General features: G+C 51.5%; 1 protein-coding gene across 2 annotated transcripts in view; it reads right to left on the bottom strand.

Moving 5' to 3' along the window:
* Trim67 (tripartite motif containing 67) overlaps positions 1 to 25,904 on the bottom strand; it is a 31,485-nt gene extending 5,581 nt beyond the window's left edge. The window contains exons 1-9 of one of the 2 annotated variants that reach the window (XM_085681899.2): positions 23,928 to 25,904; positions 12,264 to 12,359; positions 10,335 to 10,457; positions 9,014 to 9,124; positions 7,513 to 7,672; positions 5,712 to 5,857; positions 4,442 to 4,580; positions 3,408 to 3,711; positions 805 to 967 (exon numbers count right to left, since the gene is read on the bottom strand). In XM_085681899.2, coding sequence (XP_085538025.2) covers positions 805 to 967; positions 3,408 to 3,711; positions 4,442 to 4,580; positions 5,712 to 5,857; positions 7,513 to 7,672; positions 9,014 to 9,124; positions 10,335 to 10,457; positions 12,264 to 12,359; positions 23,928 to 25,034 — 2,349 coding nt within the window. In that variant the 5' untranslated portion in view covers positions 25,035 to 25,904. The remainder of the gene's footprint in view (positions 1 to 804; positions 968 to 3,407; positions 3,712 to 4,441; positions 4,581 to 5,711; positions 5,858 to 7,512; positions 7,673 to 9,013; positions 9,125 to 10,334; positions 10,458 to 12,263; positions 12,360 to 23,927) is intronic. The other variant, XM_048450203.3, reaches the window with a different exon arrangement.
* Between the last annotated feature and the right edge of the window lie 324 nt (positions 25,905 to 26,228).

Genomic DNA, 26,228 nt, shown 5'->3' with positions numbered 1-26,228 from the left:
GGGTGTCCACTGGAGAACTTGTGCTTTGGGCTTTGTTACTCTTTGGTCCAGGTCACATTGCTAAGGCTGTGACCCCCTTTCTTCATCATAGTAGCTGCACTGATGACCAGCTGGGTGCCCTGTTTGGCTAGTGCCATCAAGCCCGGCAGCAGAGGGGGTCTGGTTCTCACAGCCAAGTATCTAGCGGCACCTGCATCTTCTCTAATAACCCGACAGCTACTCTGTGCTCCTCAAATCCCTTTTCTTCTTTTTTCTTTTAGATTTTGTTTATTTGTTTTGGTTTTTTGAGACAAGGTTTCTTTGTGTAACAGCCCTAACTGTCCTGGAACTAGCCCTGTAGACCAGGCTGGCCTCGAACTCACAGAGATCTGCCTGCCTCTGCCTCTCAAGTGCTGGGATTAAAGCCATGCACCACCCTTTTTCAAGCAACCAATCAGTTGTTGGGCAGTAGACACAAGGCAGGTCCCGGTATGGCTCCGGGGATCGAAGGAATCTGTTAGAAGTGAAGGGATGGATGCCCCTGTCCTCCGACCTCCTGTTTGGCCTGTGTCAGGTGCTCCCTGTGCCATCTCATTCCCTTGGGACACTGAACCTCTGCTTCTCCCTGGAACCCCACAGAGCCCGTTTGCTCCAAGTTATCAAGTAGAAACTGAATGCAGTACTTGGGACCTCCTCTACGGATGCTCAGAGAGGCCAGCATGCAGGCTGCCTGTCTGGTGAACGAGGAGGCCAGTCTCATTACAGTGCTCATTGTTCAGGAAGCAGACACGTCGCAGGGCAGGCCAGCTGTGTTTCCAAGGATACCTGCACGTTTCGGTTGAGGCTGAGGGCAGGCATGAAGACCCCATCTACGTGACTGAAGGCTGTGGGGCCCTGCTGCTGCCCATTGATGAAGAAGGTCAATGTGTGCTTGTTCAGGTCCAGCAGCACGCCCACCGTCGCCCCCTTGCACACTCCGCCTTCAGTCCTGGGAAGACAAGCCAAGAAAACCTGTCACCACACAGCTCATGATGTCACAGTAACTGAGAGTACCCTAGACGATACTGGGACCACCCTCATCCAAAATCAGTCTCCAAGGGCGTGTGTGCGTGTGCGTGTGTGCACGTGTGTGTGTGTGTGCGTGCGTGCATGTGTGTGTGGCTATGCGTGTGTGCACGCACACGTGTGCATATGCGCGCGTGTGTGCATACATGCGTGCATGTGTGGGTGGGTGTGGCCATGTGCGCGTGCACGTGCACGTGTGTGTGTGTGTGTGTGTGTGTGTGTGTGTGTGTGCATGTGTGTGTGTGTGTGTCAGACACAAGAGAAGACAGTCCTGAGGGACTAAAGCTGCTCAGCCCCTTCTTATCCATAGTGTCTGAGACTTACACACCAGGGAATGAGAGTTTGGCAGCTGGATCCCTCCTGAAAAACCACAGGGCACCAAGTGTGAGCACAGGAGGGAAGTAGCAAGGTCATCTTTCTGTGTTAGATCCGCGCTGATACCGAGCTGGATGGAGATGCAGGTACCACGTCCCAGAGACAGTTTGAAAGGACATTCCCCTTTAGTTCACCTCGTTAACTAAGGGCTCCCTTAGCACCAACCTCACTCAGCCCTGGGAGGAAACTGTGAGTCCTTGGTTAGGACTGAGCCAGGGGCAGAGGTGAGAAGTCTTTAGAAGAAGTGTTTTCCTGACACGAGGTCTTTAGCAGGACCTGGTGGGCTGACTGGGAGGAGGATGCCTCTCACGAGGTCAGGTGACCTGGAGGTGTCCTAGGACTCAGTGGAGAAGGGTCCCACAGAGGGAATCTCGAACAGGACAGTCGATGCATTTCTAATACTAAACACCAGGTGGCAGTAGTGACAAGTCTGCCCTGCCTGCTTTCTACACAACCACCCCTAGGTCACATCTGGAAGTTGTATTTCCTCTGGGAGGACCGGTCACCCGCATTTGTCTCACACCTGTGATATGGGAGGCATGCAAACAGGTGTAGTTCCTCCCTCTGCTGTTTTTGGACCCTCATGTTCCTTCTGGTCCTCTATGGGAAGCCAAGGGGCTGGCTGGCAAGGGCTCCAGAGCATTTGGGGACTATGACAGCCTGTGGCCTGGAGATTGAGGACTTCCTATCACAGGAGACTTCACTGGTGTCCTCTCTAAATCCTAACAGCACCTCTGAGTCTCCCCGGGTCTGAACAAAGTCCAGCCTGCCTAAATGTGCCTCATCGTCTGCAACAGAGATAGGGCTTTTGTGAGGAGCAAGGGTGCTCAGGTAGCCCCCTTGCATCCTACGGTATCAAGCAGAGTCAGCAAGCGATGCATGCTTAAGGTTATTACTGCACTCTGTGATGGGGGTTGGTTGCTGTATTGGCTCCAGCACACAGACACGGAACTGGTAGGCCAGGGTGGTCTTGGTCCCTCTGTGGGTTAGAGCTGGAGAGAGGTCAGCCTGTAGCACCCAGTAAGTCCACAGTACCTAGTCAGCCTGCATCTGCAGGTTGGCCTGCACTGCCTGGTCATCCTGGACCACCTGGTCGGCCTGTGGCATCTGGTTAGCCGTCAGCAGTTAGCCAGCAGCCTACGTCACCTGGTCAACTTGCATCACCTGGACAGCCTGTATCACTTGCTTAGCCTACATCGCTTTATCTGCAGTACCTGGACAGACTGCTTTGCTTGGTTAACCTGCAGTGCCTGGTCAGTTCCATAGCTCAGCTAGAGAGTCCAGGGATAGCCGCTTCCCTTTGGAGAGGAGGACATTACCGGTGAAAAGATAGTGGTCAGGGAGGACCTGAGAGTCCTCAGGCAAGCTCCTGGCCAAACTAGACCCGACTTTCCTGGGGGAGGAGTTGGTTACTCGCTGAAGAGAGCACAGCGAGCTTTCTCTAAGAGCAAGGAGGGGGCCAAGAGCACAAGCTCCCAGGGACAGACCAGCCCTGCCAGGAGCCCAGCTCCTTGAGGGTGAAGGTTTTGATGTTTTCTCCAGGGCACTGGTAGGGTCTTTCCAGGCAAACCACCGACCATTTCAGGCAAACCACCAGCCGTGGCAGTAACTTCTGTTCCCTCTGTGGGAAACAGCTCTCCCAGTAGCTCTGTGCAGTGACTCAGGCTTAGCTTGGCGATTGCAAAGAAAATTGGAGCAGGACCCGTAAGATAACCATACATTAAGCTCCCAGCAGAAAGTCACTGTGAGGCCAGCTGCGGGGTGGAGAACCTCTAGGCCAGAGCCGCTCCTGACGTCAAGTACTTGCAGTTATGCCACAGGCAAACGATTTACTTCTCCAAGTCATTGCCCAAGCCCCCCAGAACTAGAGTACAAAGTACCTCAAAAGCAGCTTGTCTCCCGACACTTGGGGACAATCAAAGGGACCCTGGTCTGCAAGCCTCTCATTGCCAACCCCCGAGTCCCCGGAGGATGGGGCGAGTGCGCACCTGTTGGTGTGTGAGTTACAGTGCATGAACCAGCTGCGGTTGTTGTCCACGTACATAGCCCAGGCCTTGTCATCCTTGCCCAGCATCATGTCCTTGACGACGCTGGCCCTGGCCACCCCGAAGGCAGGGTCTGGGTGGTTGTCATAGCGGTCCACGTGCAGCTCCCAGTAGTGCACGCCTTTGGAGAACGCAGCCGTGCCTAGCACCACCCGGTCGTCATAGCTACTGCAGGTGGCTGTCTGGTTGTCATTAGATAAGATGATGTCCCGGTGACCAGAGTTGGGGTCAAAAGTGAACCAGGCCACTGGAAAGGAAGAAGTCAAAACAAACAAGGTCAAATAGTATGTTCTTCTTCCTCCCTCTCTCACCCTCACCTCCACCTCACACACACACACACACACCACGCCCACACACATACAAATTTGGCTGTATAGCCAAGGTGACTAATAGATTCATTTGCTGCTATAGAGTTGATTTATTGTGACCAGTGGTCTTTGTGGGATGCACACACTCACAGAGCAAGTCACGAGGAACAAGCCAGTAACCAGCACTCCTCCATGGCTTCTGCTTCAGTTCCTGCCTCCAGGTTCCTGCCTCCAGGTTCCTGCCTTCAATTCCTGCCCTGAGTTCCCTCAGTGTTGGACTGTGACCTGAAACCTACCGCAAAGTCTCTCTTTCTCTCTCACTCTCTCTCCCCTTGCTCTGTGTTCCTCCAAGTTTCCATTCCATTGACCCAGCCTTGCTAAGAGCTCAGACATGCAGGCCACTTTGTCCCATGACCAGATAGTACATTTCCTGGATCCCTGAGTCCCAGCCTCTCCCCAAAGATGCAGGCTCTGTTAGAAGTGACAGAGGAGATGGCTACCCATGGCCACCTTGTAGGGAGGAGATTGAAACACAAAGAGGTGACATGAGGTCACAAATCTCAAGCCCTATTAGATGGTGGCACCGTCTTCTGCTCACCCCCCCCACCCCAACCTGTGGGAAGTGTGGCCTTGCTCTGATATCTGACCTCCCAGCTGAGGACTGCTCACCATCAGAGGTCTGCAGGACCACAGTCTTGCTGTAGGGTCCGACACCAGAAGAGTTGAAGGCTTTGACTCTGGCATTGTAGGTGCTGTTGAAGTGGAGCCCGTCAATGGTGCACAGAGTCTCCTTGCCGACGTATACTTCCTGAAAGAGGCAAGGACATTCTTTAGGCCTCAGGGCTTCTGTGAGTTCCCCTGAGGGCACATCCACAGTAGAAGTGCCCTCATACCTACATAAGTACCAGGTGGAGATGCTCCAACCCAGACTGGTCAGCCTGGTGGGGCCAGGCTTTGTCATCTTCTTAAATTACTGGTCCCTCTGTCTGGGATACTGTAAGAGCAATGGGGTTCTGGGAGGATGGGAGTGTGGGTGTGAAGCTAGCTAGGATATTGCCTGAGAGCTCCCTGCCTCCACTATCAGCCCTGCCAGAAACCAAGGGGGACGCCTGCAAACCCTCCTGACCCCAAGGTCATCATCTTCTGCTCCTTGACACCCGTCTCTGCCATCTCTGCTGGTTTCTGTTTCTCCAAGACAGCGAGCTTCCTTGCGCCGGACCTTGATTCTCATTTCATAGGGTTTTTGCTTTATTCCCCATCCATTTATGAGTTCTCTTTGTCCTGCTAAGTGCCAGTTTGTGCTGGTTTGTTTGAAGCAAGATGTTACTCCATAGCCAGGCTAGCCTCAAACTCTCACTCCTTCTGCTCCAGCCTCTGAGTGCTGGGGTTCCAGGGATGAGTCACCACACCTAGCTAGCATCCATTTTCATGTCTTCATGAGCCAGCGGCTTGCCAGGTTCTGACGGGCCCAAGAGGACACCTTCCACTGCAGAAACATGCTTCCAAGACAGCCCACCTCACCACACTAGCGTCAAAGCCAGAGAGCCAGGCTAAAGGCAGTGGGGAAAAGCCCAGCAAAGAATCAGGTGGGAGGTATGTAAGATGTGGGCTAGCCTGTGGAAAGTGTATACATGTAGGCAGGGCCCTCTCTGAGGTGGCATTCCTCAAAATATCACCCAGACTTCTTTGCCAGGCACCTCTCCCTGAGGCTGTGGCCACAGCTCCTTCCATAGGAAGTGCTGCCTCCTAAGAGCGGAGGCTGACAGATTCTCTTGGTCTTTGTAGTCAAGGAGTTTACTTAGGGTAACACAGTCCTGTCTGGGCCTGCGCATTAGGGTTTTCAAACAACAGCAGGTGCCACCTACAACTGCCCTCCGGACCAGCAGGCCCCGGCAGGCCTCCCTGGAAATCACCCCCTGAGCAGCAGCGTCTAACTCACCCGGAACTGCCCCCCATCGCCGTCGTCCAGCTCCAGGATGTAGCCATCCGCGGGGCTGTGGGTAAAGGGCGGTGTCCTCCAGGCCAGGGTGACGCTGTTATTGCGGGTGCAGCACTTCTCCAGCTGCAGCAGGGGTACAGGTGGCACTGTGACAGGGGTCACTCTGGTCAGCACACGGCCACGGCACCCTCCTGCAGGCCCAGACCACTCCCACCCCACCCCAACCCTCAGGACCTGTGCCCTGAGGAAGAAAGCCCTCTTTTTTTTCTCCCCCCCCCCCCCCCGAGAGCTCCTGGGCCATGAGGCACACCCAGATGACCTCAGCACAAGCCATACTCTACATGGTGTAGAGTCAGTCACCTGCGTGGGTTCATATGGCAGGGGGCAGGGCAAGAAACCAAGTGAGAGCCAGCCTGCAACTTACACTTGATCTGGGAATGGAGGTGCTGCGGCTTGGATCTTAACGTCTCTCAAAGGCCCCTGTGTTAAAGGCTTGCTCACCAGGATGGCACTAGGGAGGTGGTAAAGCCTTTGTGAGGTGGAGATGAGTGGGCACATTAGTGGTGTGCCCATGAAGGAGGTGGTGGGGCCCTAGCTCTGTTCTCTTTCTCCTCTCTGGTCACAGGACAGGGGCAGGCTCTGCCAGGGCATTCTCACCACAGGTCCAAAGCCATAGGTCAACCTCAGACTAAAACTTCCAAAGCCATGCACCCAAACAAATCTTTCCCCTTTTATAAGTTGATCATCATGGATGTGACAAAAAAGATTACTGACACAGTTGAAACCTTGATGGAAGCTTTGGAAGCTTTGCAAGGTCACAGGACTAGACCATGGCACCAGACACAACTTCAGACGGCTGGGTAGCCAACCCATGGAGCAAGGGACGGAATCCGTCATGCTCTGAGCTCACTAAAGGCAAGCAGAAAAACCTGGATATATCCCAGCTCTATCCCAGCTCTATTCAGGCTCAAGAGGATCTGGAAGGTGACACAGGCCACTCTGGCCTGGTTTGGAAGGGAAAAACAGCAAGACTTGTTCTGTAAACCTGTAAGTTTTGTTTTGACTCAGAATGACCTTGTTGTCTGTCCAGGGTTGGCTGATGGCCCAGGAGAGGGAGACTGTGTCAACGAGAGGCATTTGGCCTCTTTCCTCCTGCTCTTCTACTTCCTTACTTCCTCTCCTCCTTTTTCCTTCATTCTTTCCTCCTCTCACTTCTCTTCTTCCTCTTCTTTTCTCCCTCCTCTTTACTCTCCTTTCTTTTTTTCTTCCTCCTCTTGTTAGGATTACAGGCACCCTATACCTGGCTCCTCCCCCTCCCCTTTGTTCTTTCTTCCACCTCCTCCTCCTTCTCTTCTTCTCCTTCTTCCTCTCTCTCTCTCTTTCTCTCTCTCTCTCCCTTCTCCTCCTCACCTAGGAATACACACTGACATCTATACAACCCCTCTGCCCTTTCTCCCTAGCACCTGCTGCTGGCATCAATAGGCTCCTGAATGGCTGCTTCTGTAACCTGGAAGTGTAGTCTGGGTAGGAATTTGCAGCCTTGCTCACATCTGCAACCTGAGCCCCTGGGCAGCCCAGGTTATGATGACACTGCCCCTGTTCATTCTGCTTCCTGTCCTTGATCCTTGGTCTAAGAAAGGGAGTTCAGGCAGCTGCAGCTCTCTCTTCCTGGCTGGGACCTGGGATCCTCACCCTTCCCTCTGCCACCACGGATGACGGGTTCCCGCCACCATCAAGACGCCCTTAGCCTGTGTGCCTCTCTGGGAGGCAGCGTCACTAAATGGGTCCGACCACAGCTCACCCCTACATTTCATCTGGACGAAGTCCAGCTGGTGGATGGCTTGCAGCAGCGGCTCGCTGTCCAAAGTCAGGTCAAATTCTGCAGATACTTTGGGCTCCAGGGCACCTTTGACCCACTGCTCCTGAGACATCTGCACGCGCTTGATCAGGGCATCTGAGATCTTAAAGGAAGCACAGAAAGGAGATTTGGGTCTGCAGAGGAAGAGCGGCCAGCCTTTGTGGGAAAGGCTCAGCTTTGTCTATGGCTCATCCAAGGGAAGAGGTGGACTGAGCCTGGACCTGAGTCATGGCCAAGCTTAAGTGAGCACAGCCACCTAGACGAACTGTGTTGTTTCAGCCATAGCTCAACTACATGATCATATTAATGTATGTGTGTGTGTGTGTGTATAATTTTCCTGATCATGTTAATGTGAAGAACCACCAATGAAATTAAAATAAATAAGGTGGCCCAACATTTATATGAAGTCGTGGTGCTGTTTTCAGGTAGGTAAACACACCCCTCATACATCAGTTTGGCCAGGCCGCTCACTTGGCAAGGTGAGATATACTAGCAGCTTGTCCCTGGGTGTGAAGAAAGTGCTTCCGTTGCCCCCAGGTCTTGAAGCCATGCCCATGTCCTCCTGCCGTGTCTTCTGTCAGCTGTCCCGTGGCTTCTGTTGCAAATCCTGACTGCAAATCCTGTGTTGCACCTGTGTTCTGCATTCCTTTGCGGCAAAATTCTGCGTCTGAGATCTGAATGCATGTTCCCGAAGAGTCATGATGTATGCCTTTCTCCTCCTCTTTTCTTTTTAGATTTATTTTTGTCTTATGTGTACAGATGTTTGCCTGCACTATGTGTAGGCCTGGTCCCCAAGGAGGTTAGAAAAGGGCATAGGATCTCCTGAAACTAGGGTTACAGAACATTGGGAACCACCACGTGTGTGCTAGGAACCAAACCCAGGTCTTCTGCAAGGGCAGTAAATGCTCTTAGTCGCTGAGCCATCTCTTTAGCCCTCTCTGCAGCCTTCTCTGAGAGGAAGCAATGGGATTCGTGACTTCTTCCACGGCTAAGCTGATGTATGACGATGTTCCTGAGCGTGAATGTCCTCAAGTTAGCCTGACTGTGGGGCAATAACCCTAACAGGACTGCACCATCTCTGGGGGAAGGTGGATCCTGCCCCTCGTCTCCCTCTGTGTAATTGGCCCAGCTCATGTGGCATAGATGGTGTATTCCCATTACTGGAATACACCGTCTGAAACTGGAGCATGGCATGTAGTCCCTAGAGATGATGCCTTTTCGACTTCTTGTTTACTGGCTGGTGCAGAACCAGGGTTCTTGCTAGTGAGGTTCAGAGCCATGGTGACAGCCCAGTTCTCCTGGCCTCACAGAGCAAATGGGAAGCTATTCAAATCCCAGCCAGGGAAGGACAGAGCCTAGAGCAAGACCTGGTTCAGGAAGAGCAGGGAGCATTGGTGGAACAGAAGGAAGTTGCCTTCAGTAGTAGTCCTCCGGGGCTACCTACCTGCAGGAACCCAGAAGGGTCATCTTCCTTGATCACCTCCAGGCAGTACTCCATCAGGCCTGTGGACTGGCGCAGCTTCAGTGTGCAGTGATTGATCTGGTCCCAAACCATCTGCAACGGAGAGAGAGCTCTGAAGAAGCCGCTTGTGAGGAGACATAGTTACAGCGACAGTGTATGAGCAAGAAACATAGTTACAGCGACAGTGTGTGAGCAAGAAACATAGTTACAGCAACAGTGTGTGAGCGGGGTGCTTGGGCGGCTGGGAAGTGCGCTGTGGCTCTGCCCACCTCACCGCCAGCGCTCGACTCTGCTGAAGAATCCATGGCCCACTTTTAGCACAGCAAAGCTTTCTGGGCTCTAGGCAGCCAGGGACACAGAGAAAATGATGTACACTTCCCTCTGTGATGTAGCCAGCTTCCTGACCGATCAGAGATAACTTCCCAGAACACGTGGCTCCCTTCCAACACACAACCATCTCTCTTTAAAGTAGTGTTTTCGGAGGGGTGTGTGGTACTCAGGAAGTCTGGGCTATATACTGAGTTTGATAGTTTGTGGCCAGCAAGAATTACACAGCAAGCCCCTATCTCACAAAACAAATGAATAAGCTAAGATAGGGTTTGGGGGATGGGGATGTAGTTGAGTTGGTAGAGCGCTTTGTCTAGAATGTCTGAAGCCCTGGGTTAGCCCAGGAATGGCAGTGCATGCCTGGAATCCTAGCACGCGGGAAGTGGAGGCAGCAGGATCAAGAGTTCAAGGCCATTCCCAGATACATAGCAAACTTGAGGCCAGCCTGGGCTGCATGAGATCCCCTCTAAAAGAAAAACAGGTGTTTGCTAATTCAGTTAGATGCCTCTGGCACAGACCTCCTAGAACCATTTCGGGTCATTCTCAGCCTCTACCTGAGCCAGGAACTTAGTGCTAGACAAAGGACATGACTCAAAGTCCCTTAGCAGAACCTGCCACACACATCTTTGCTGATTATGGGTACGTGAGATTTAAGAGTCTGAAGAAGGAGACCGAGCCTGACTGCTTCTGTTGCTGCCCTCACCTGCTAGGCAAGATGGGAGAAGACCTCACCCACTCGACAGACACAGGTGTCCAGAGCAAGTGAGAGAGGGGAGACTGATTTGAAGACAACAGGATGCTGTAGGCTGCCTGGCTTTGGAGACTGTTTGAGAGGACTCCTTGACTCCTGAGCATAACTGGAACAGCCAGCTCTGAGCCTCCCAGCCACATCCACTCACTCGGTCACCTAAGAGCATCCTGCGCTCGGAAGCAGGTGACATAACAGAGATAGAGGACTAGGTTCCTCGGTTCTTACCTTCAGCTTGTGCTCCCTCTCTTTGGTCACCTTGGTGAGCAGCTTGGCTTTCTGCCGGGTCAGTGCGTCCACCAGGGCATCACACTGGGCCACCAGGCAAGCTTCATAGTCCAATCCATTTTCCTGGGGAAGCAGAGAACCACGATGAGGAGATGCTGGCACCTATCGTCCAGAGGAAACGGCTCCTCTCAGAGCCGTTTCTAAGTTGGGGGCAGCATGAACCATGAATGTGCATCAAGAGAGGGTCCCATGAACCATGATACAGCTTACATGGTGAAACAGCCTGTGCTCTGCTCCTAGAATATTTTCAGTGCCAGGGAGAAGTAGTCATAAGAGATGGTTAAAAGGGAAGAATCCTGGGTGAGGTGGGGCTTGCCTGCCATGCCAGCACCTGAGGGGTGGAGGCAGCAGGAGCTCGACCTGAAGCCTAGCCCCGGGACCTTGTCTTTAAAAAGGAGAAGGAGGGAAAGGAGGAAGTAGGTAGGACACAAGTTGTTCACGGAATGATCTCATATACAGTCAGTGTGTGCATATGTGTGTCCGTGTGTCTATCTATATGTATGTGTATATGTGTGTGTGATTGTATGTGTATGGATGTACAGATGTGTGCCTGTGCATCTATCTATATGGATATATATATATATGTTATTGTATGTATATGGATGTACAGATGTGTGTCTGTGTAATTATATGTATGTATATATGTAGGTGTATGATTGTATGTATATGGATGTATAGATGTGTGTAGTGACAAGCTTAGTCATCTCGGATGAGGGATGTTGGTCAGCTTTTTCTCCGTTCTATCTTCCTTACTCTCTAAAATCTCTGTACCACACACTTTGCTTTTTATAACCAGAAAAGGTAAAGCAAACAAAAGAATGTGAGTCTGTCTGTCTCGGTTCCTGGCTCTCTAGGATCTGAGTAGATTCTGACTTCTAACTAGGGGTTAAATTGTCCCCCTGGATCACATTCTGAATCATAAGCCCCAGGACCACACAGTGTGACTGTGTTTGAAGCCAGAAGGTAAAATGAGGCCACCAGGGTGGCCCCAGTCCAATCCAAATGGTGCCCTTATAAGAAGAAATCAGGACACAGACACACAGAGGGATGGCCACATGAGAACACGGGAGGACTGCCATCTGCAACCCAGGCAGAGAAGTCACCTTGCACTTGCAGCCCCTGAGCTGAATCCATTTCTGTTGCTGTCTCTGCTTCATCCCTGATCTCTTACGCTAGCATTCATAGAAAACTAAGACTTCTGTGTTTCATGAAACATCAGAGCCCAGTGACTTAAGGCTCCCGTGGGAATCAGGCAGGGTGGGCACTGAATGTCTATCATCTTCGCGCTTTTGAGACTAAGGCCAGCTTGGGCTTTGTAATGAGACCCTGCATATAACAACAACAACAACAACAATAATAACAATTTTTAAAGGAGGAAGAAAGGTAGGGGAGAAAGAGGAGGATAAAGAAGAAGAGAGGTTCAGAGGCCTTAATCCTTTTCTCGGGCAAGACATGAAAATGCTCCAGGCCTTTCTCTGTACACAGGGAGCCTCTGCATGTGTGTGGTGAACTCTCTCTCCTTGCACACAGCTCACAGAAGGGAGACTCACTGCTCTCTGTACGTCTCTCAGGCTCAATATGGGACATAGCATAGACACTCAGATAACGCGTTTGTTTAGGAAATGAGGGGTTTATGTTCTGGTGCATGAATTACACAAACGCATCTAAGTACAAAAGTGTTACCTGTGTATAAATGGATGGAGGCTGGCACCTTCAGTACCCAGGGCGGTACAACCAGACAGGTCGGCCCTCTAAAAACATCACTGCTGAAAACCACTGCCTCAAAAGCAACCCTTCTCCTTCCTCTCCGTGTGACAAACATCCCACCTGGTCTGTCCAGCTGTCTGTCCAGCACCAGCATCTGCTCACCTGGATCTGCTGTAATATGTTCTTGAGCTGAACCAGGAACTCCTTCGCCTCTTTGGCCTTATCTGAAACTCCATTTAAGGCCTGAGACAGCTGGGCCTGGAAAGACATCAAGGATGGAGAAGCTTGTTAGTGCGGGAGGCGTGCACCTGCACCCGTCATGCTAGCCTGTGTTTGTAAGCGAGCTAAACCGGTCCCCTTGGTAAGTTGTCCTCACTTAGAAAAGAGGCAACGGCTGATCCACAAGCTGAACAGTGCATGCCTGTTTCCCGTTTGTTGTTAGTGTTGCTTACATGCGGGGCCGAGAGGGAAGCTCGGGATCTTGCTACCTGTACATGCTAAGTAGCCACTCTGTCACTGAGCTACATCCCCAGACCAATATGGATCTATTTCCCGGCAGGCCTTGGTAAGTTGTTCTAGTTTCATTTCTATGGCTGTGATAAAATAACCTGGAAAAAGTAATGTAGGAGAGGAAGCGTGTGCTTGGCTCGAAATCCCAGCTGATGGTCCATTATTGCGGGGAAGTCAAGGCAAGAACATGAGCACCACACCCACCGTTAAGAGCATAAATGCTTGGTTCCATGCTTGCTTGCTTTTAGCTGGCTTCTTCCTCTTATACGGTTCAGGACTCCTTGCCTAGGAAATGGTGCTGCCCACAGCAGACTAAGTCTTCCCATGTTCATTAGCTTAGTTAAGACAGCATCACCACACAGGGAGAGATGCCTATAAGTCAACCCAATGTCAATGATCCCTCATTGAGAGACTCTCTTCCCAGGGGATTCTAGTTCAGGTTGACACCTAAAACTACCCAGGACCTGAGTGTTGAGTAGTGTATACTCTACCTGCTGACCCCAAAATTGTATTCAAGACTTATGGGCTAATAGGTTGAAACTAACAGCCTGCTCTGCTGGCTGCAGTGCTCTGGACAAGAACACAGAGGGGCACAGGCCTTTGCCTGCCCTGTCCTTTCTCTTCCTGCCACAGACAGATTTGTCTCCCATCAGTAGTACTGTAAATATTGCTGACCCCAGTCAGGCTCCACCCTCCACCTACCTATGTTATTCTGCACATAGTCACCTTTTCTGTCACTGAGGACAGGGCGAGCCCCCAAGCCAGGCCCGGATCTATGAGCTAACCTAAGCCATGGTTTTAGAGTAAAAATGTTGAACATGGAACAGAACTGAACCAGAAAAGCCAGGACCTCAGGCCCTCCTCACACCCATTTCCTTCCTGTGTCAACTCAGATGTCACCATTTATTGAACCCAATGAATCAACCCCATCCCTCCCTTCCTCTGTTCTTCATAATCTTCTTTTGTAACTGTCCAACCTAGAAGGCTCACCATCCCTACTTCCCTTCAAGGACAGCAACCACCTCGGATAGGATACCTAGGACTCTTCACTCCAAGGACAGCAACCGCCTCGGATGGGGGTACTTAGGACTCTTCCCTCCAAGGACAGTAACTGCCTTGGATGGGGTACCTAAGGACTCACAGCTGAGCTCCCAAGCAGAACTGAGTGTGTGCTAAGTCAGTATCCACTGCAGGAATGAGCCGGGGAATGTGGTGCTAGACAGTCCCTGGTTCTCTGGTGGGGCCCTGAATAGGGGACCAGCATCCGGGAACTTCCTTAGAAATACAGTCTGCTGTTTTACCCCAGAGATGCCTGAGGGAAGCTCAGGATTCTGGGCCTAACCTTCTCTTCAAAAGCTTCTGCTGTAGCCTGAGACCCATCAGCCTGTGCAGAGGTGGCCTCAAGTAACATGGGGACCCATGCCTGTAATCTAAGACTCAGTAGGATGAGGCTAGAGGATCATAAGTTCAAGTCCAGCCTGGTCCATCTGGTGACACTCTGTCTCAGTAATAACATAAGGCCATAAAAAACCCAACCAAACAAAATAAAAACTGACCTGAGCTCCAAGCAGAATAACTTTCAGGCAAACACCCTAAACTGACCATCAATCAAAGGAGACAAATGGCCTTTCGGTTTTGTGCCTGGAACCCGCTACATCAGGCCTGGCAACTTTCCCTCATGTCCTTCCTATGGTCCTTGTGAGCAGCTATATGCAGCTATATCATGTCCAGCAACCCCGAAGACTAGTCACCACTGGGCCACTGGATGAGCTTAGTGGGCAGGGTTGCTGCAGGTCAGGCTTTGAGGGAGACCCGTTCTGGGGTCTGAGCGCAGGCGTTTTGGGGGGCAACCATGGGAGGCAAGACCCAAGAAAGAGATGAGTATGGTGGTTTACATGTGTAAACCCAGCACTCAGGAAACTCAGACAGGAGGCTAGCTGTGAGTTCAATTCTAGTCTGAGTTCTATAATGAGTTCCAGGAAGCCTGGGCCATAGAATGAGACAGAGTCTCAATCAACCAAAGAAATTAACAAACAAATAGAGACAGCCACATTTGCGTCCCTCTGTCTGATAGCCGTATGTTGTAAGGGTCTGCTGTCACCTGAAATGGCTTCTTTCCTTCCTATCGTGTCTGCTCCAGCCTGGTTGAGGGAGGCCCTGTTCTCAGCAGCCCTTGCCTTCACTAGACTATCCTCCTGTGTTGACTTTTTCTCCGACTAAATTGTTTGGTCTTGAGAGATGGAGACCTTGCCTGTCTTGTCTAATAAATATTTGTGGAACAAATGGTTTATTTGAGGTTGGACAACAGGTCAGGGAAGTTTCCACATTGTTCAGAGAAGTCACAGTGAGTAGCTGAGCTCTTGTGTGGCTTTGTACCTCACAGGAACATGAAGATGGCTGAGTTCCACTTTGGACACACAGGGGCCCTCACTTACCATCAGGCTGCTGAAAACCTCACCAAGCAGATATGCCCTGACATGTGCTGGTACCTTAAACCAGTGTTTCTCAGCACCCCCAGTGTTGTGTCCCTTTAATACAGTCCCTCATGCTGTGGGGACCCCCAGCCATAAGACTATCTTCACTGCTACTTCAGAACTGTAATTTTGCTGCTGTTATGAATCCTAATATAAATATATGAAATGCAGGATATCTGATATGTGACCCCTGGGAAAGGGTCGTTTGACCCCCAAAAGGTTCTTGACTCACAGTGAGAACCACTGTTTTAATCCCAGGACTAGGGAGGCAGAGACAGGAGGATCTTTGTGAGTTCGAGGCCAGGCTGGTCTACAGAGCTAGTTCTAGGACAGCCATGAGTACACAAATAAACCCTGTACCGAAGAACAACAACAACAAAAATCACACAAAATAGAAAAACCCATCATCCCCAAAGGCCTTTGCCACATTTCACTGAAGTGAAAGAAACAAAATTCAAGCAAAATCCAGTTATCTAGAAAAATACCCAGAATCCAGACGCATGTGGCCACGCTCCGTTGAGGTGGGCGCGGAGAATGCGAGCTCAGGTCCTCATGCTGGCACGGAGCCAACTCCCTGGTCACCACCTTTGCTCCTTGTTGTTCTTTCAGTTATTTATCACGGTGACAAAAAGTCTGACATATTCGCATGGGAGAACTATGTAAGGACCGGAGTTACACTACTCCATCCATGGAACCACTGGACCAGATACTTTCCGGATCCTCGGGCAGAGCCTACCTACTTACACCTTAGTCTGGGCCTCCAGTTCCAGCAACGTAGAGGATGGATCTGTTTGTTTGTTTGTTTGTTTGTTTTTCTCCAAGACAGGGTTTCTCTGTGTATCTCTGGCTACCCTGGAACTCCCTCTGCAGACCAGGCTGCCCTTGAACTCACAGAGATCCGCCTGCCTCTGCCTCCCTGAGTGCTAGAATCTATTATTTTAAGTTACTTGATTTGCACTGACTTACCTGATAAATCTAACCAATGAACCCATTACGTACAGTCTTTTCTTCTAGCCCTTCATGAATACTCATTCATAAAATGGAATTACACCACACATGTACTTTGTCCACGTAACACAAACAGACATTGACCTTCCGGAGAAGAGGAGGAGGCAGGCCTAGGTCCACTACCTTCAGGATGAGCCAAAAGCAGAAACCCAAGTGCCCTGCAAGCGTGGTTGCGTTCTGCCAACTCTCTCTAACCAGTCCCCACCCAGCCTTTCCTGAGGCGGACGGAGACTAGGGAACCTACTTGAGGACAGTTCCAAAGGAGCCAGCTCCTTGGGGTTCAGTCCTGTTTCCATTACATTGTCCAGTGGCAGAGCCTGAGGTGGGAGCAGCTCCTTCCCAGAGCCAGCCAGGGGAACAGGACAATTAGGGCAAGCCAGCCATGCTTCTAATTCTGACAGAGGGTACAGTTATGAGAGATGACCCACCTAGGCCTCACTGCATGAGAGCACAGAGGCGAGGCTGTGGACAGGGAAGCAGTCTCTGCCACTCAGCCTTTGCACATACAGTAATAAGCGTGACGATGACAGGGCTTTTCCTTGTGTCACGTGACAGGTGACATCCATTGTGTTTGGTCACAAAAGTGCATCATTTCTGGGCTGGTGAAATGATTCAGAGAGTAAAGTTCTCGCTGTGCAAGCCTGGAGACCCGAGTTTGGGCCAGTTCCTAAGTAAAAGCCAAGTGTCTGTAACCCCAGTGCCACATGGCATGGGGAAAGGCAGATGCCTATGGCCAGGCGGTGGTGGTGCACGCCTTTAATCCCAGCACTCGGAAGGCAGAGGCAGGTGGATCTCTGTGAGTTTGAGACTAGCCTGGTCTACAAGAGCTAGTTCCAGGACAGGCTCCAAAGCTACAGAGAAACCCTGTCTTGGAAAAAATAAATAAACAAACAAACAAGCAAACACTTTAAAGCCGGGTGGTGGTGGTGTGCACCTTTAATCCCAGCACTGGGAGGCAGAGGCCAGCGAATCTCTGTGAGTTCAAGGCCAACCTAGTCTACAAGAGCTAGTTCCAGGACAGCTAGGGCTGTTACACAGAGAAACCCTGTCTTGAAAAACGGGGGAAAAAAAGAAAGAAAGGAAGGAAGGAAGAAGAAAGAAAGGCAGAAGAAAGAAAGGCAGATTCCTGAAGCTCATCAGTCAGCCCACCTAGCCATTGGAGAACCATTGAAGAAGATACCCGATGTGGATCTCTGGCCTCTCCTGTCACCACAACACAAGTGTACTCAAATGCACAATACCATCGTAAGCATGTACATAGACAAGAAAAAGTTCATCCAAGAAGACTGCATTGTCTTAATACAAATGGCAAATGACCAAATTCTATAACCACCTTCTCTGTAACTAGCTTCCTCTGCCTACCCATACCTCCTCTGCCCATGTGACATTCCAATATGTTGGTCCAGCAAACCTACGCCCAGTGTATGTATTCTCTGGGTCAAGAAGAAGCATGCCAGCATTTCCCAGCTGGCTCCTGTCATCTTGCGAGGTCAGCTGATTGCTTCTGACACACACAAGAAGAGAAATCGGCTGCAGGCAGGCAAGAGGGAGGTGGGACGGAAGAAGGGAGGGATGGAGGAAGGGAGGGGGAGACAGAGAGGGGCAGGAGAGGCGGAGAGGAAGAAGGAGAGGGAGTGAAGGAGGAAGAGGGGGAAGGGGAGGGAGGGAAAGAGGGGGCAGACAGACAGGCAGGCAGGAAGGATGAGGCAGCGGTGAGTTCAGAGTACACTGAAATGTGTACCTGGAAAGACATTGATTCTTCTCCTTGTATTTTCACACATGGTCCCCTAAGAATGACCCTTCCTTTGTGAGTCTCTCTGCTCCACGAGTCAGTGAGCAGTTAATAGTGTCTGCTCTGAAATAATAATCTATGGTATTGACATTAGCATACATCTCAGGGTTACAGCTTATTCATTACTCAATAAAGGTTCTTTTGACCTCCTGAGTGCCGGCTGCTCTGCCAGCTACGAGAGTACAAAGACACAATTAAGGCGCGATCCTTGCTCACAGGGTCCTTGAATTACGCTGTTATTTATGTGTGTGGTGTCTAGAGATGGCTCAGAAATGAAGAGATCATGTCAGGCTCTGTCAGCTGCACGGCATCACAGCAGGTGTGAATAACAAGAGTCTAACAAGATGGAATTCTATTTTTAAAGCAGGTTCCAGTATTAGAATAAGTGCCCACTGGAGGACTTGAGACTACCCACCTGGTGGGAAAGAAGCAAAAGTGAGCACAAGTCACACTTCCTGAGCAGATAATAGCTCAGGTCACACCCCACCAGCAACAAGAACAGGCCTGGTTGGGGAAGTATGGGCACAAACCCTGCACCAGAACCTCAACCTCAGCCGTGAAGCTAGACCACATGCCAAGCAGAGCCAGGTAAGGTGCTTGACACCCCCAAACCAAAGGAACTTCTTTAGGACCAGACAGGTTATAGTTTCAGTACCCTAAAATCAAGATGACCTCGCTATGGTCAGGTTAGCACAAGTCCGGTATCTCAGAACCAAAGTAACCTCTCTAGGATCAGGCCTTGGAAACTACAACAGAATTGCTTCCGCGGCAATAATGACTAAGGAGAATTTGTCTCAGTTCATCTCTGTGGTCAAATCACCCAAATAAATAAATAAATCACGTCTGTCTCATGGTTTAGATTACACCCATTACCATCCACATCCCTCTACTCCACTGACCCCTGACTTGCCTCTCCCATGCCTCCACTCCTGTCTTTTGTTCTACACTGAGAACTGTCTCCATACATGTTCAGTAGTGTGCACACTGCTGCTATTCTCTTTCCTTCTTTCCTTCTTTCCTTCTTTCCTTCCTTCCTTCCTTCCTTCCTTCCTTCCTTCCTTCCTTCCTTCCTTCTTCTTCTAGGTTTTTCAAGACTTGGTTTTTATGTGTGGCCCTGGCTGTCCTGGTAGCTGCTCTGTAGACTAGGCTGTCCTCGAACTCACAGATCTGTCTGCCCTGCCTTCCCATTGCTTGAATTAAAGGTGTGGACCACCCTGCTTGATACTGTGGATGTTCTGGGTTTCTTGTTCATAATGTGACAGCTGCCTCTTGTCCACTTAAAGGACCAGAGGTGAGAATCATCCAAATCATCCTCTCCATCAACCTCTTAAATCCCTTTCTGCCATCTCCTCATGGATCCATTTTTCTTGCTCCTTTTCTCTCCCCAATTCTGTTCCAGTAGCTTGGAAAGTAAATTGAGGTGTTCAGAAGGGGTCTTCAGGGGTTTTATTGGCAGAACAGAGTAAAGTGTGCAGACAGAAATTTCTGTCCCGTCCGGTCCTGCAGCTTTTCTCAGTGCGTCATTCTCATCCTGCTTCCTCTGCTTCTGAATGATGACTGTGTCTCTGCCTTTTCTCTTCCCAGAATTCTCCTAATCTGGTTGCCCCACCTATACTTCCTGCCTAGCTACTGGCCGATCAACATTTTACTAAATCAAGACAAGGATACAACAAATCTTTATAGTGTACAAGAGCATTATCCCACAGCAAAAATGATGAAAATGGATAAGAACTCCGACCTGGCTTTGCCAGTTCTCCAGTGAGGTCTAAATGGGACTAAGGATAGACCTTTCTTTGCCTTCAAGCTTAATATCTCTTCCACGTGGTTTCTTGGTTTCTTTGTTGTTGTGACTACTACTACTACTACTGTGTATTGTATCTGAATGTGTGTATGTGCAAGCGAGTGTGCCCGAGGAGGCCAGTAGAAGGTGTCAGATATCCTGGATCTGGAGTGACAGATGTTTGTAGATGGAAATGCCAGCACCGCCCAGCTGTTAAAGAATATTTTTTACATACGAGAGGAGAAATGGCCACTGCTGCAAAGACAACAAATCAACCCCAAGCCCAGGCTGATTTTCCAAACTTGTAGCAATCCTCTTCTTGCTTCAGCCTCTTGAATGCTGAGGTTACGGGCATATGCCACGACACCCAGCTGAACATTCTCTTACTGAAATCTTTACTTACATCTTGATTATTTCTTTAGGTTAAAATCATAAGCACCAGACCATGTGCTGTGTGTAATCCCAGCTCTCCTGGGGGAGAGAGGAGGCATAAAGGTAGGACAGCCACTTGAAACCCTAGACCAGCCGCCCTGGAGTGGGCAGTGCAGAAGCAGAAACAAGAGAGAAACTTTGAGGACCACCCAGGCATTTCGGGATGAGGGGGATCAGGTTTTGACCAGCTACTCTTGTTGACCTTGACCTGTGGTCACTGATGGCTGCTTTCGGAAGGACTGAGTGGGTGCAATGGATACCAGGTAACCCGTGAAACTGAAGCTACTCAGTGTCTGACCTTTCCAGAACATTTCTGACCCAGCTATTGGCAGTGCAGCCTGCAGCTCTGCACAGTTGCCTCTCCTGGGAACTTGTTGACATACAGAGCTCCACAGAAGCCTGGCCCGCTTAGGATCTATGTATGCTTCAGAAACCTGAATGGAGCTGCCTTTGGGGCTCTAACGTGACTGTCACTGCAGGGTAAATGAAAAGTGGGTATGTCCCTTAGAAATGGACTCCTGGGCTTCTAGGAGAACCCCGTGTTCAGCTGGCTCTGGGTGCTGAGAAACAGCAGGGAGTTCAGGGCCTCCTGGCCTGGAGAGGGTGGGATGGAGGGCACAGGGGAAGGACTACTAACTAACCCAGTGAGTTTTGCTGCTTTTCTGGGGTTGTAAAGAAGTTGATACTGGTGATTGGGTTTCCTTGCACTTGTACCCCAGTTATCTCAGAAAGCAACAGAGAATGTGCTTCATTCCCGGTCAGAAGGCTGCCAATGCTGGGAGAACTCACAAACGTCCCAGCCACAGTGGAAGGTCGGGAAATCCCAACCGTGTGGAAGGCCAGCTCACCCTCCCCAACTTGGAATTCCCGCCTGCAAAGTTTTTCACCTCACAAACTGTGCAAAGACAGGGACTTGTGTCTCCCGGGCTGACCTCAAACTCAGAATGTAGCTGAGGATGACCGTGAACTCCTGAGCCTCCTGCCTCCACTCTGAGTACTGGAATGACAGGTGAGGGCCATCTGCTTTATGGAGGGCTGAGGCTTGAACCCAGGGTTTTGTTGGCAGTGGCAGCGCTCCAACCAGTGAGCTGCATCTCTTTCCTCTCGTTTTTCTCACCAGCGATGTCCAAGATTACAAACTGTGGCTTATTGGCTTTCAGATGAGGAGGCTTGAGGTGAAGGTGTTTAGCAAACTTGAAAAGCAAGGTATAAAATAAATTTGTTTAAAAATGACCCATCAAGAACCTGGGCAGTGGTGACACATGGCTTTAATCCTAGCATTTGGGAAGCAGAGGCAGACGGATCTCTGTGAGTTCAAGGCCAGTCTGGTTTACAGAGTGAGTTCCAGGACAGCCAGGGCTACACAGAGAGACACTGTCTTGGAAAAAAACAAAAACAAACAAAAAAACAAATGTAAGTTTAAAAAGCATGAATGAAAGAAAACCAAAATAAATTCAGAAAAAAATATCCACAGTCACCACTTGCTGCTTTTTCCAAGTCAACGGGGCTAAAAGAACAGGGTGCTGCTGCCCTGTTCATGGATTAGTATAAGTATGCTAAAATGACAAATGACACTCAATGCCTTGAGGTCCACACTGGAGGCTATGCACTTACTTACCCCATCCCACAAGAATCCAAACTAGATGTTATTCCCCGTGGCTTCAAAGTTAAGTAGCTTAAGTCCACACAGCTAGCAGCTCGCAAGGCTGAGCTGTGGAACCAAGGCTGTGGAGGCCCAGAGCAGGGCTTTGCTCCAGGAGCACAGAGCAGGGGCTGGATCACTGAGCCACTTCTCATGTGCACTGCAGGATCACTAGATGTGGTGGAAGCCCAATCTCCAGACCTCTCAGGGTCAGGAGGAGCCGGGATGGAAATGCACATGGCCCTGCTGGGAATCCCTGCTCTAAGACTAAGGATCTGATCCCACATCTATTGAACACATTTCCTTCTCCAAGGCAAATTTTCAAAGGGTTCTCTGCTTACTTTTTTCTGTACTTCTAGATGTCTATATTTTTCATTTATGTATAATACATATAATAAATAAACTCCAGGTGTGTGCCGTGGTTTGCATCTGTAATCCCAGCATTCAGGAGACAGAAAACAGGATTTTTGTGAGTTTAGTGCCAGCCTGAACTACACTGTATGTAAAAGAAGACTTTAAAAACAAAACAAAATTCCTCAGCAAGGGAATGAAGCAGGGAGGGAAGGGGTTACAGGGAGGTGCATGCCTTTAGTTCCAACACTTTAGAGGCAGAAACAGGTAAATCTCTGTGAGTTCAAGGCCAACCTGGTCTACAGAGGAGTTCCAGGACAGTCAGGGGCTTTTACACAGACAAACCCTGTCTTAAAAAAACAAAAACAACAAACAAAAACTTTTCTAAATATTAAATTAACATAACGAAACAACATATGTTTATTGTAGCAGATGAGAGCATAAAAGTAACTATGTGTTCCACACAGATAAGCCACACCTCTGACTGCTCTGGGCTGTTTGCTGTTCTTGTGATAAGGTGTCTTGGCAAGCTGCCTTATTTTCCCATGGCTCTGCTCAACCCAAATGCACACAATATTCCTTGTTGGATAGTCTGGGCACCTCTTGCATCTGAAGGTTGGGTGCATGAAATGCAGCCTTTGTCATGATCCATGAACATATATTACTCTAAGTTGTCAGTCTAAGGAGGCACTGAGACCTGGATAAAATGCCTAGTGAGGAGCTGACCTGACCTTGCTTTGATGATTGATGAATGGCCCAGCCCAAGCAGGCTGTTGTGGCTTTTTCTCTCATTCTGTCAGAGAAGAGAGCTTGCTGCCAGGCATAAGTGACTAACAGGGACACCCAAGAGGGAAGGCTGTAGGCAGATGTGTTTGGTCTCTTACTAAGAACTTGGTCTACCATTCCTCCACAGCATCAGTATCAGAGCCTCAGACAAGAAGACTCTGGGGAAAACCACTCTCCCATCTTAGAAGGACACACCCAAAATCTCATGCACAGCCCAAGAGGCATCGCCTTGTCTCTACAGGCTGAAAGGAATTTTGGGCATAGAACAAGCTGGAAACCAACTGAAGGGAGAGATGTTTCTTCCCTGGAAGCTGAAAGGGAAAAAGTATGTCTGCTTGGAGAGGTGAAGCTGATGGAGGGTGTGTGGAAGCAGTACAAGGTGAGCCCTGGGTGCTCAAGGGTGTTTGAGCCAGGTGCTGCCTCCCTGCCTTGGCGGCAAAGCCTAGAAAGACTTCAGATGGGTTCAGATAGCCAGATGGTACCACTTGCACCTAAAAATCTTTTTCTCCCTTAGAAGGAAGTAGTTCTGACAGTGTGCCTTATACTTTAAGAATGAGAGCCCTGTTTTCTGTCCTTTGGCAACCCTTTGCGAAGAATAGGAAAGTCTCAGAGAGGAAGCTTAACAAATCGTTTTTATAACCCACCCATCCAACACCCAGTGCAAGGGTACCTGATCCACTGAGTATTGGCCAGATGGTGATGCTGGAATCTTTGGATGGGTGGGTGGATAGATGAATAGATGGATGTATACATGCATGCATTCATGAACATATGGATGGAGGATCTGTGAACAGACTGATGGATAGACAGATGCATGCATGCGTCTGTGAATGCATGCATACATAGGTGGATGGAGGTATGAATGGACATATGCATGAATGAACAGAAAAACGCATGGGTAGATGGATGGACGGAAGGGCAAATGCGTGAGCGGATGGGTGCAGTGAATCCTGCTTGACCCACAGGCCCAACCTCCTGCAACTTCCCAAGAAGAGGCCAGGATACTCTTGACTTCCACCCTGGCTGACATCCCCACGCAGCCACTGCTCACCTTGTGTTGCTTCCACGTTGCCCCCAGCGGCTTCACCTCGTGTTTGCTATGTCTGCCTTCCTCCAGGCACAGGAAGCACACCGGGCTCCGACAACTCACGCAGTACATGCTGTAGTTCTCCATTTCGTGCTCGGGGCATGTGGGGAACTTTCGAGGCGCGCTGGCCCCGGCACCCCCTGGGCTCCTGCATCCTCCTGCGCTCGGGGCGGTGGATGTGCCGGCTGAAACAGGGGTAGCCTCTGGGGGTGCTGGCGGCGGCGGCGGCTGAACTAACCGATGCTTAGCGAAGGGGCCCCGGGACGGGTGGCACTTGAGCTGGCAGGTGGCGCAATAGAGCACGTCGCATTGCTCGCAGAGAGTGGCTGCCGGCTCCGGTGGGGTGCGGTCGCACAGCTGGCAGATGGCCACCGCCGGGGCTGCAGACGCTCCCGCAGCAACCCCACGGCCCTGCTGGTACCGCTGCACTATGCCCTCCAGCAGTCGATTGCGCTGGAAGCCTCGCAGGCCGCGGTGATCCAGTGAAGCGCTGCGGTGGCATTGCGGGCAGGTGATGGAGCTGGAGGACGAGCAGAGTGAGGAGCAGGCAGCGCCCCGGGCCGCGGCGGCAGACGAGCCTGGGGGCGCAGGCACCATGGGCAACACGCGGACTCCATTGGGGGACTTGAGGCTGGGGGTGTAGGAGCCATAGCCGCTGTCAGTCTCACTGTACAAGCTCAGCTTGTCCGCGTGGTCTCCACCACCGGCCGCCCCGCCGCCCAGGCCTCCAGCTGTGCTAGCTCCCGCGCCTCCGCAGGTCGCGCCGGCTGCAGCGTCCTGATCCGGAGGTGGCACGGCGGCGGCACCCCGCGAAAGCAAGAGCGGCGGGGGCAGATGCTGCTCGCCGTCTGGGGTCTGAACCGCGATGGTGCGAGCGCACGGCAGGCAGACATTGTGAGAGCAGGGCAGGATGATGGGCTCCCGGAATAGGGAGCCGCACACCGGGCACTTGAGCTCCTCCTCCATCGCCGCGCCAGCGGTTCCGGGGACCAGCGAAGAATGCTCAGGCTCCGAAGTCAAGAGCGGAGGGGCGGGCGAGGTCAGCGCTGCTGAGACGGGAGACAGGGGCATTACACGGGCATGCTGTCTTCACCCGCGGGAGGGGGAGCACGCCCCTTTCTGTCCTCTGGCCACCCCCCTAAGAAGCTCGGCCGCCAGAGAAGGGAGGGGTCCTCACCTCCCGAGGGCGAGGCTCCCGCACCAGAGGCTGCCGTCTGAAGGTGGCGGACAGCCCTCGCGGTGGCCTCCGAGGTTGTCCCGGTGATGAATCAGCAACAGCAGCAGTGCCGTCCGGATACCTTGTGCCTCCCCTCCATGCAGGACCAGTGGCCCGCTGCTGTCAGCCAGTTAGGCGACTGAGCTGGGCACCGCATCGTCGTGGCCCGAAGTCGTCTTCTCCGAGCGCCCCGCCCCTACCCAGCTCTTGGCAGCGGCACAAGCGGCTGGGCCAGGACTGGTTCAGCACCACCAGACGGCGGACAGCGCCCGTGAGCTGGTGGAGAAGGTAGTCGGCGTCGATTCCCCGGGCGCTCGGCCTGCCAGGCTGCTGCGCTGCCACGGCCACCTCGGCATCCCCCGGTCCGGAGGTCGTCGCCGTCCCGCTCCCCGGCCGCTGCTCGCAGAGCTGCCACCTCGCAGGCGGGAATCGACCCCTGTCCTCGACTCGTCTCGCCAGCTCCGATTCCTTGCAGCGCCCCTGACCTTGGCCGCACCACGCTGCCGCGGCGGGCGGGGAGCGAGCGCCTGCTGGCTCGGGGATCCCCTCCCGGCCCCACCGCCTCCCGCGCCCGCCGCGCCGAGCGCCCAGGAGTTGTAATTTCCAGAGCGAGAGTAACGGGGCTGGGGGGCGGGGAGCCAGGCGTCAGCTCAGCGAATGAGGGCTCGCCACTCGCTGCTGGCAGTCAGGGGCCGGTCGGAGGGCTGCGCGGGGAGGATCATTGTGGAGAGCAGCTCGCGATTCGGATGGAGACTGCATGGTGAATTAGCACGGCGCCCCGCCCGCATGCCAAAGCGCCCCTGGCCCGCTCCCGCCCTGCCCACTCCGGGCCACCATGCAAGCGTAAACAGCGGCCGCTAAAAGGCCAATCGCTTGGAAAAAAAAGGCCCCGCAGAGCAGTGCGACAGTCGCTTCCTAAATCTATTTCGCCGCAAAAGCTTTCAAAGCACAAAATGTCGGACAGCCTCGCGCCAAAGGGCGAGGTTTGATTTACGTATCGTGCCACAAGCTTTTTTTTTTTTTTTTTTTTTTTTTTTTTTTTTTTTTTT

Source organism: Myodes glareolus, chromosome 22, assembly GCF_982192425.1.
Source record: "Myodes glareolus chromosome 22, mMyoGla1.1, whole genome shotgun sequence".
Taxonomy (NCBI): domain Eukaryota; kingdom Metazoa; phylum Chordata; class Mammalia; order Rodentia; family Cricetidae; genus Myodes; species Myodes glareolus.
This window is presented reverse-complemented; position numbering and strand designations above follow the sequence as displayed.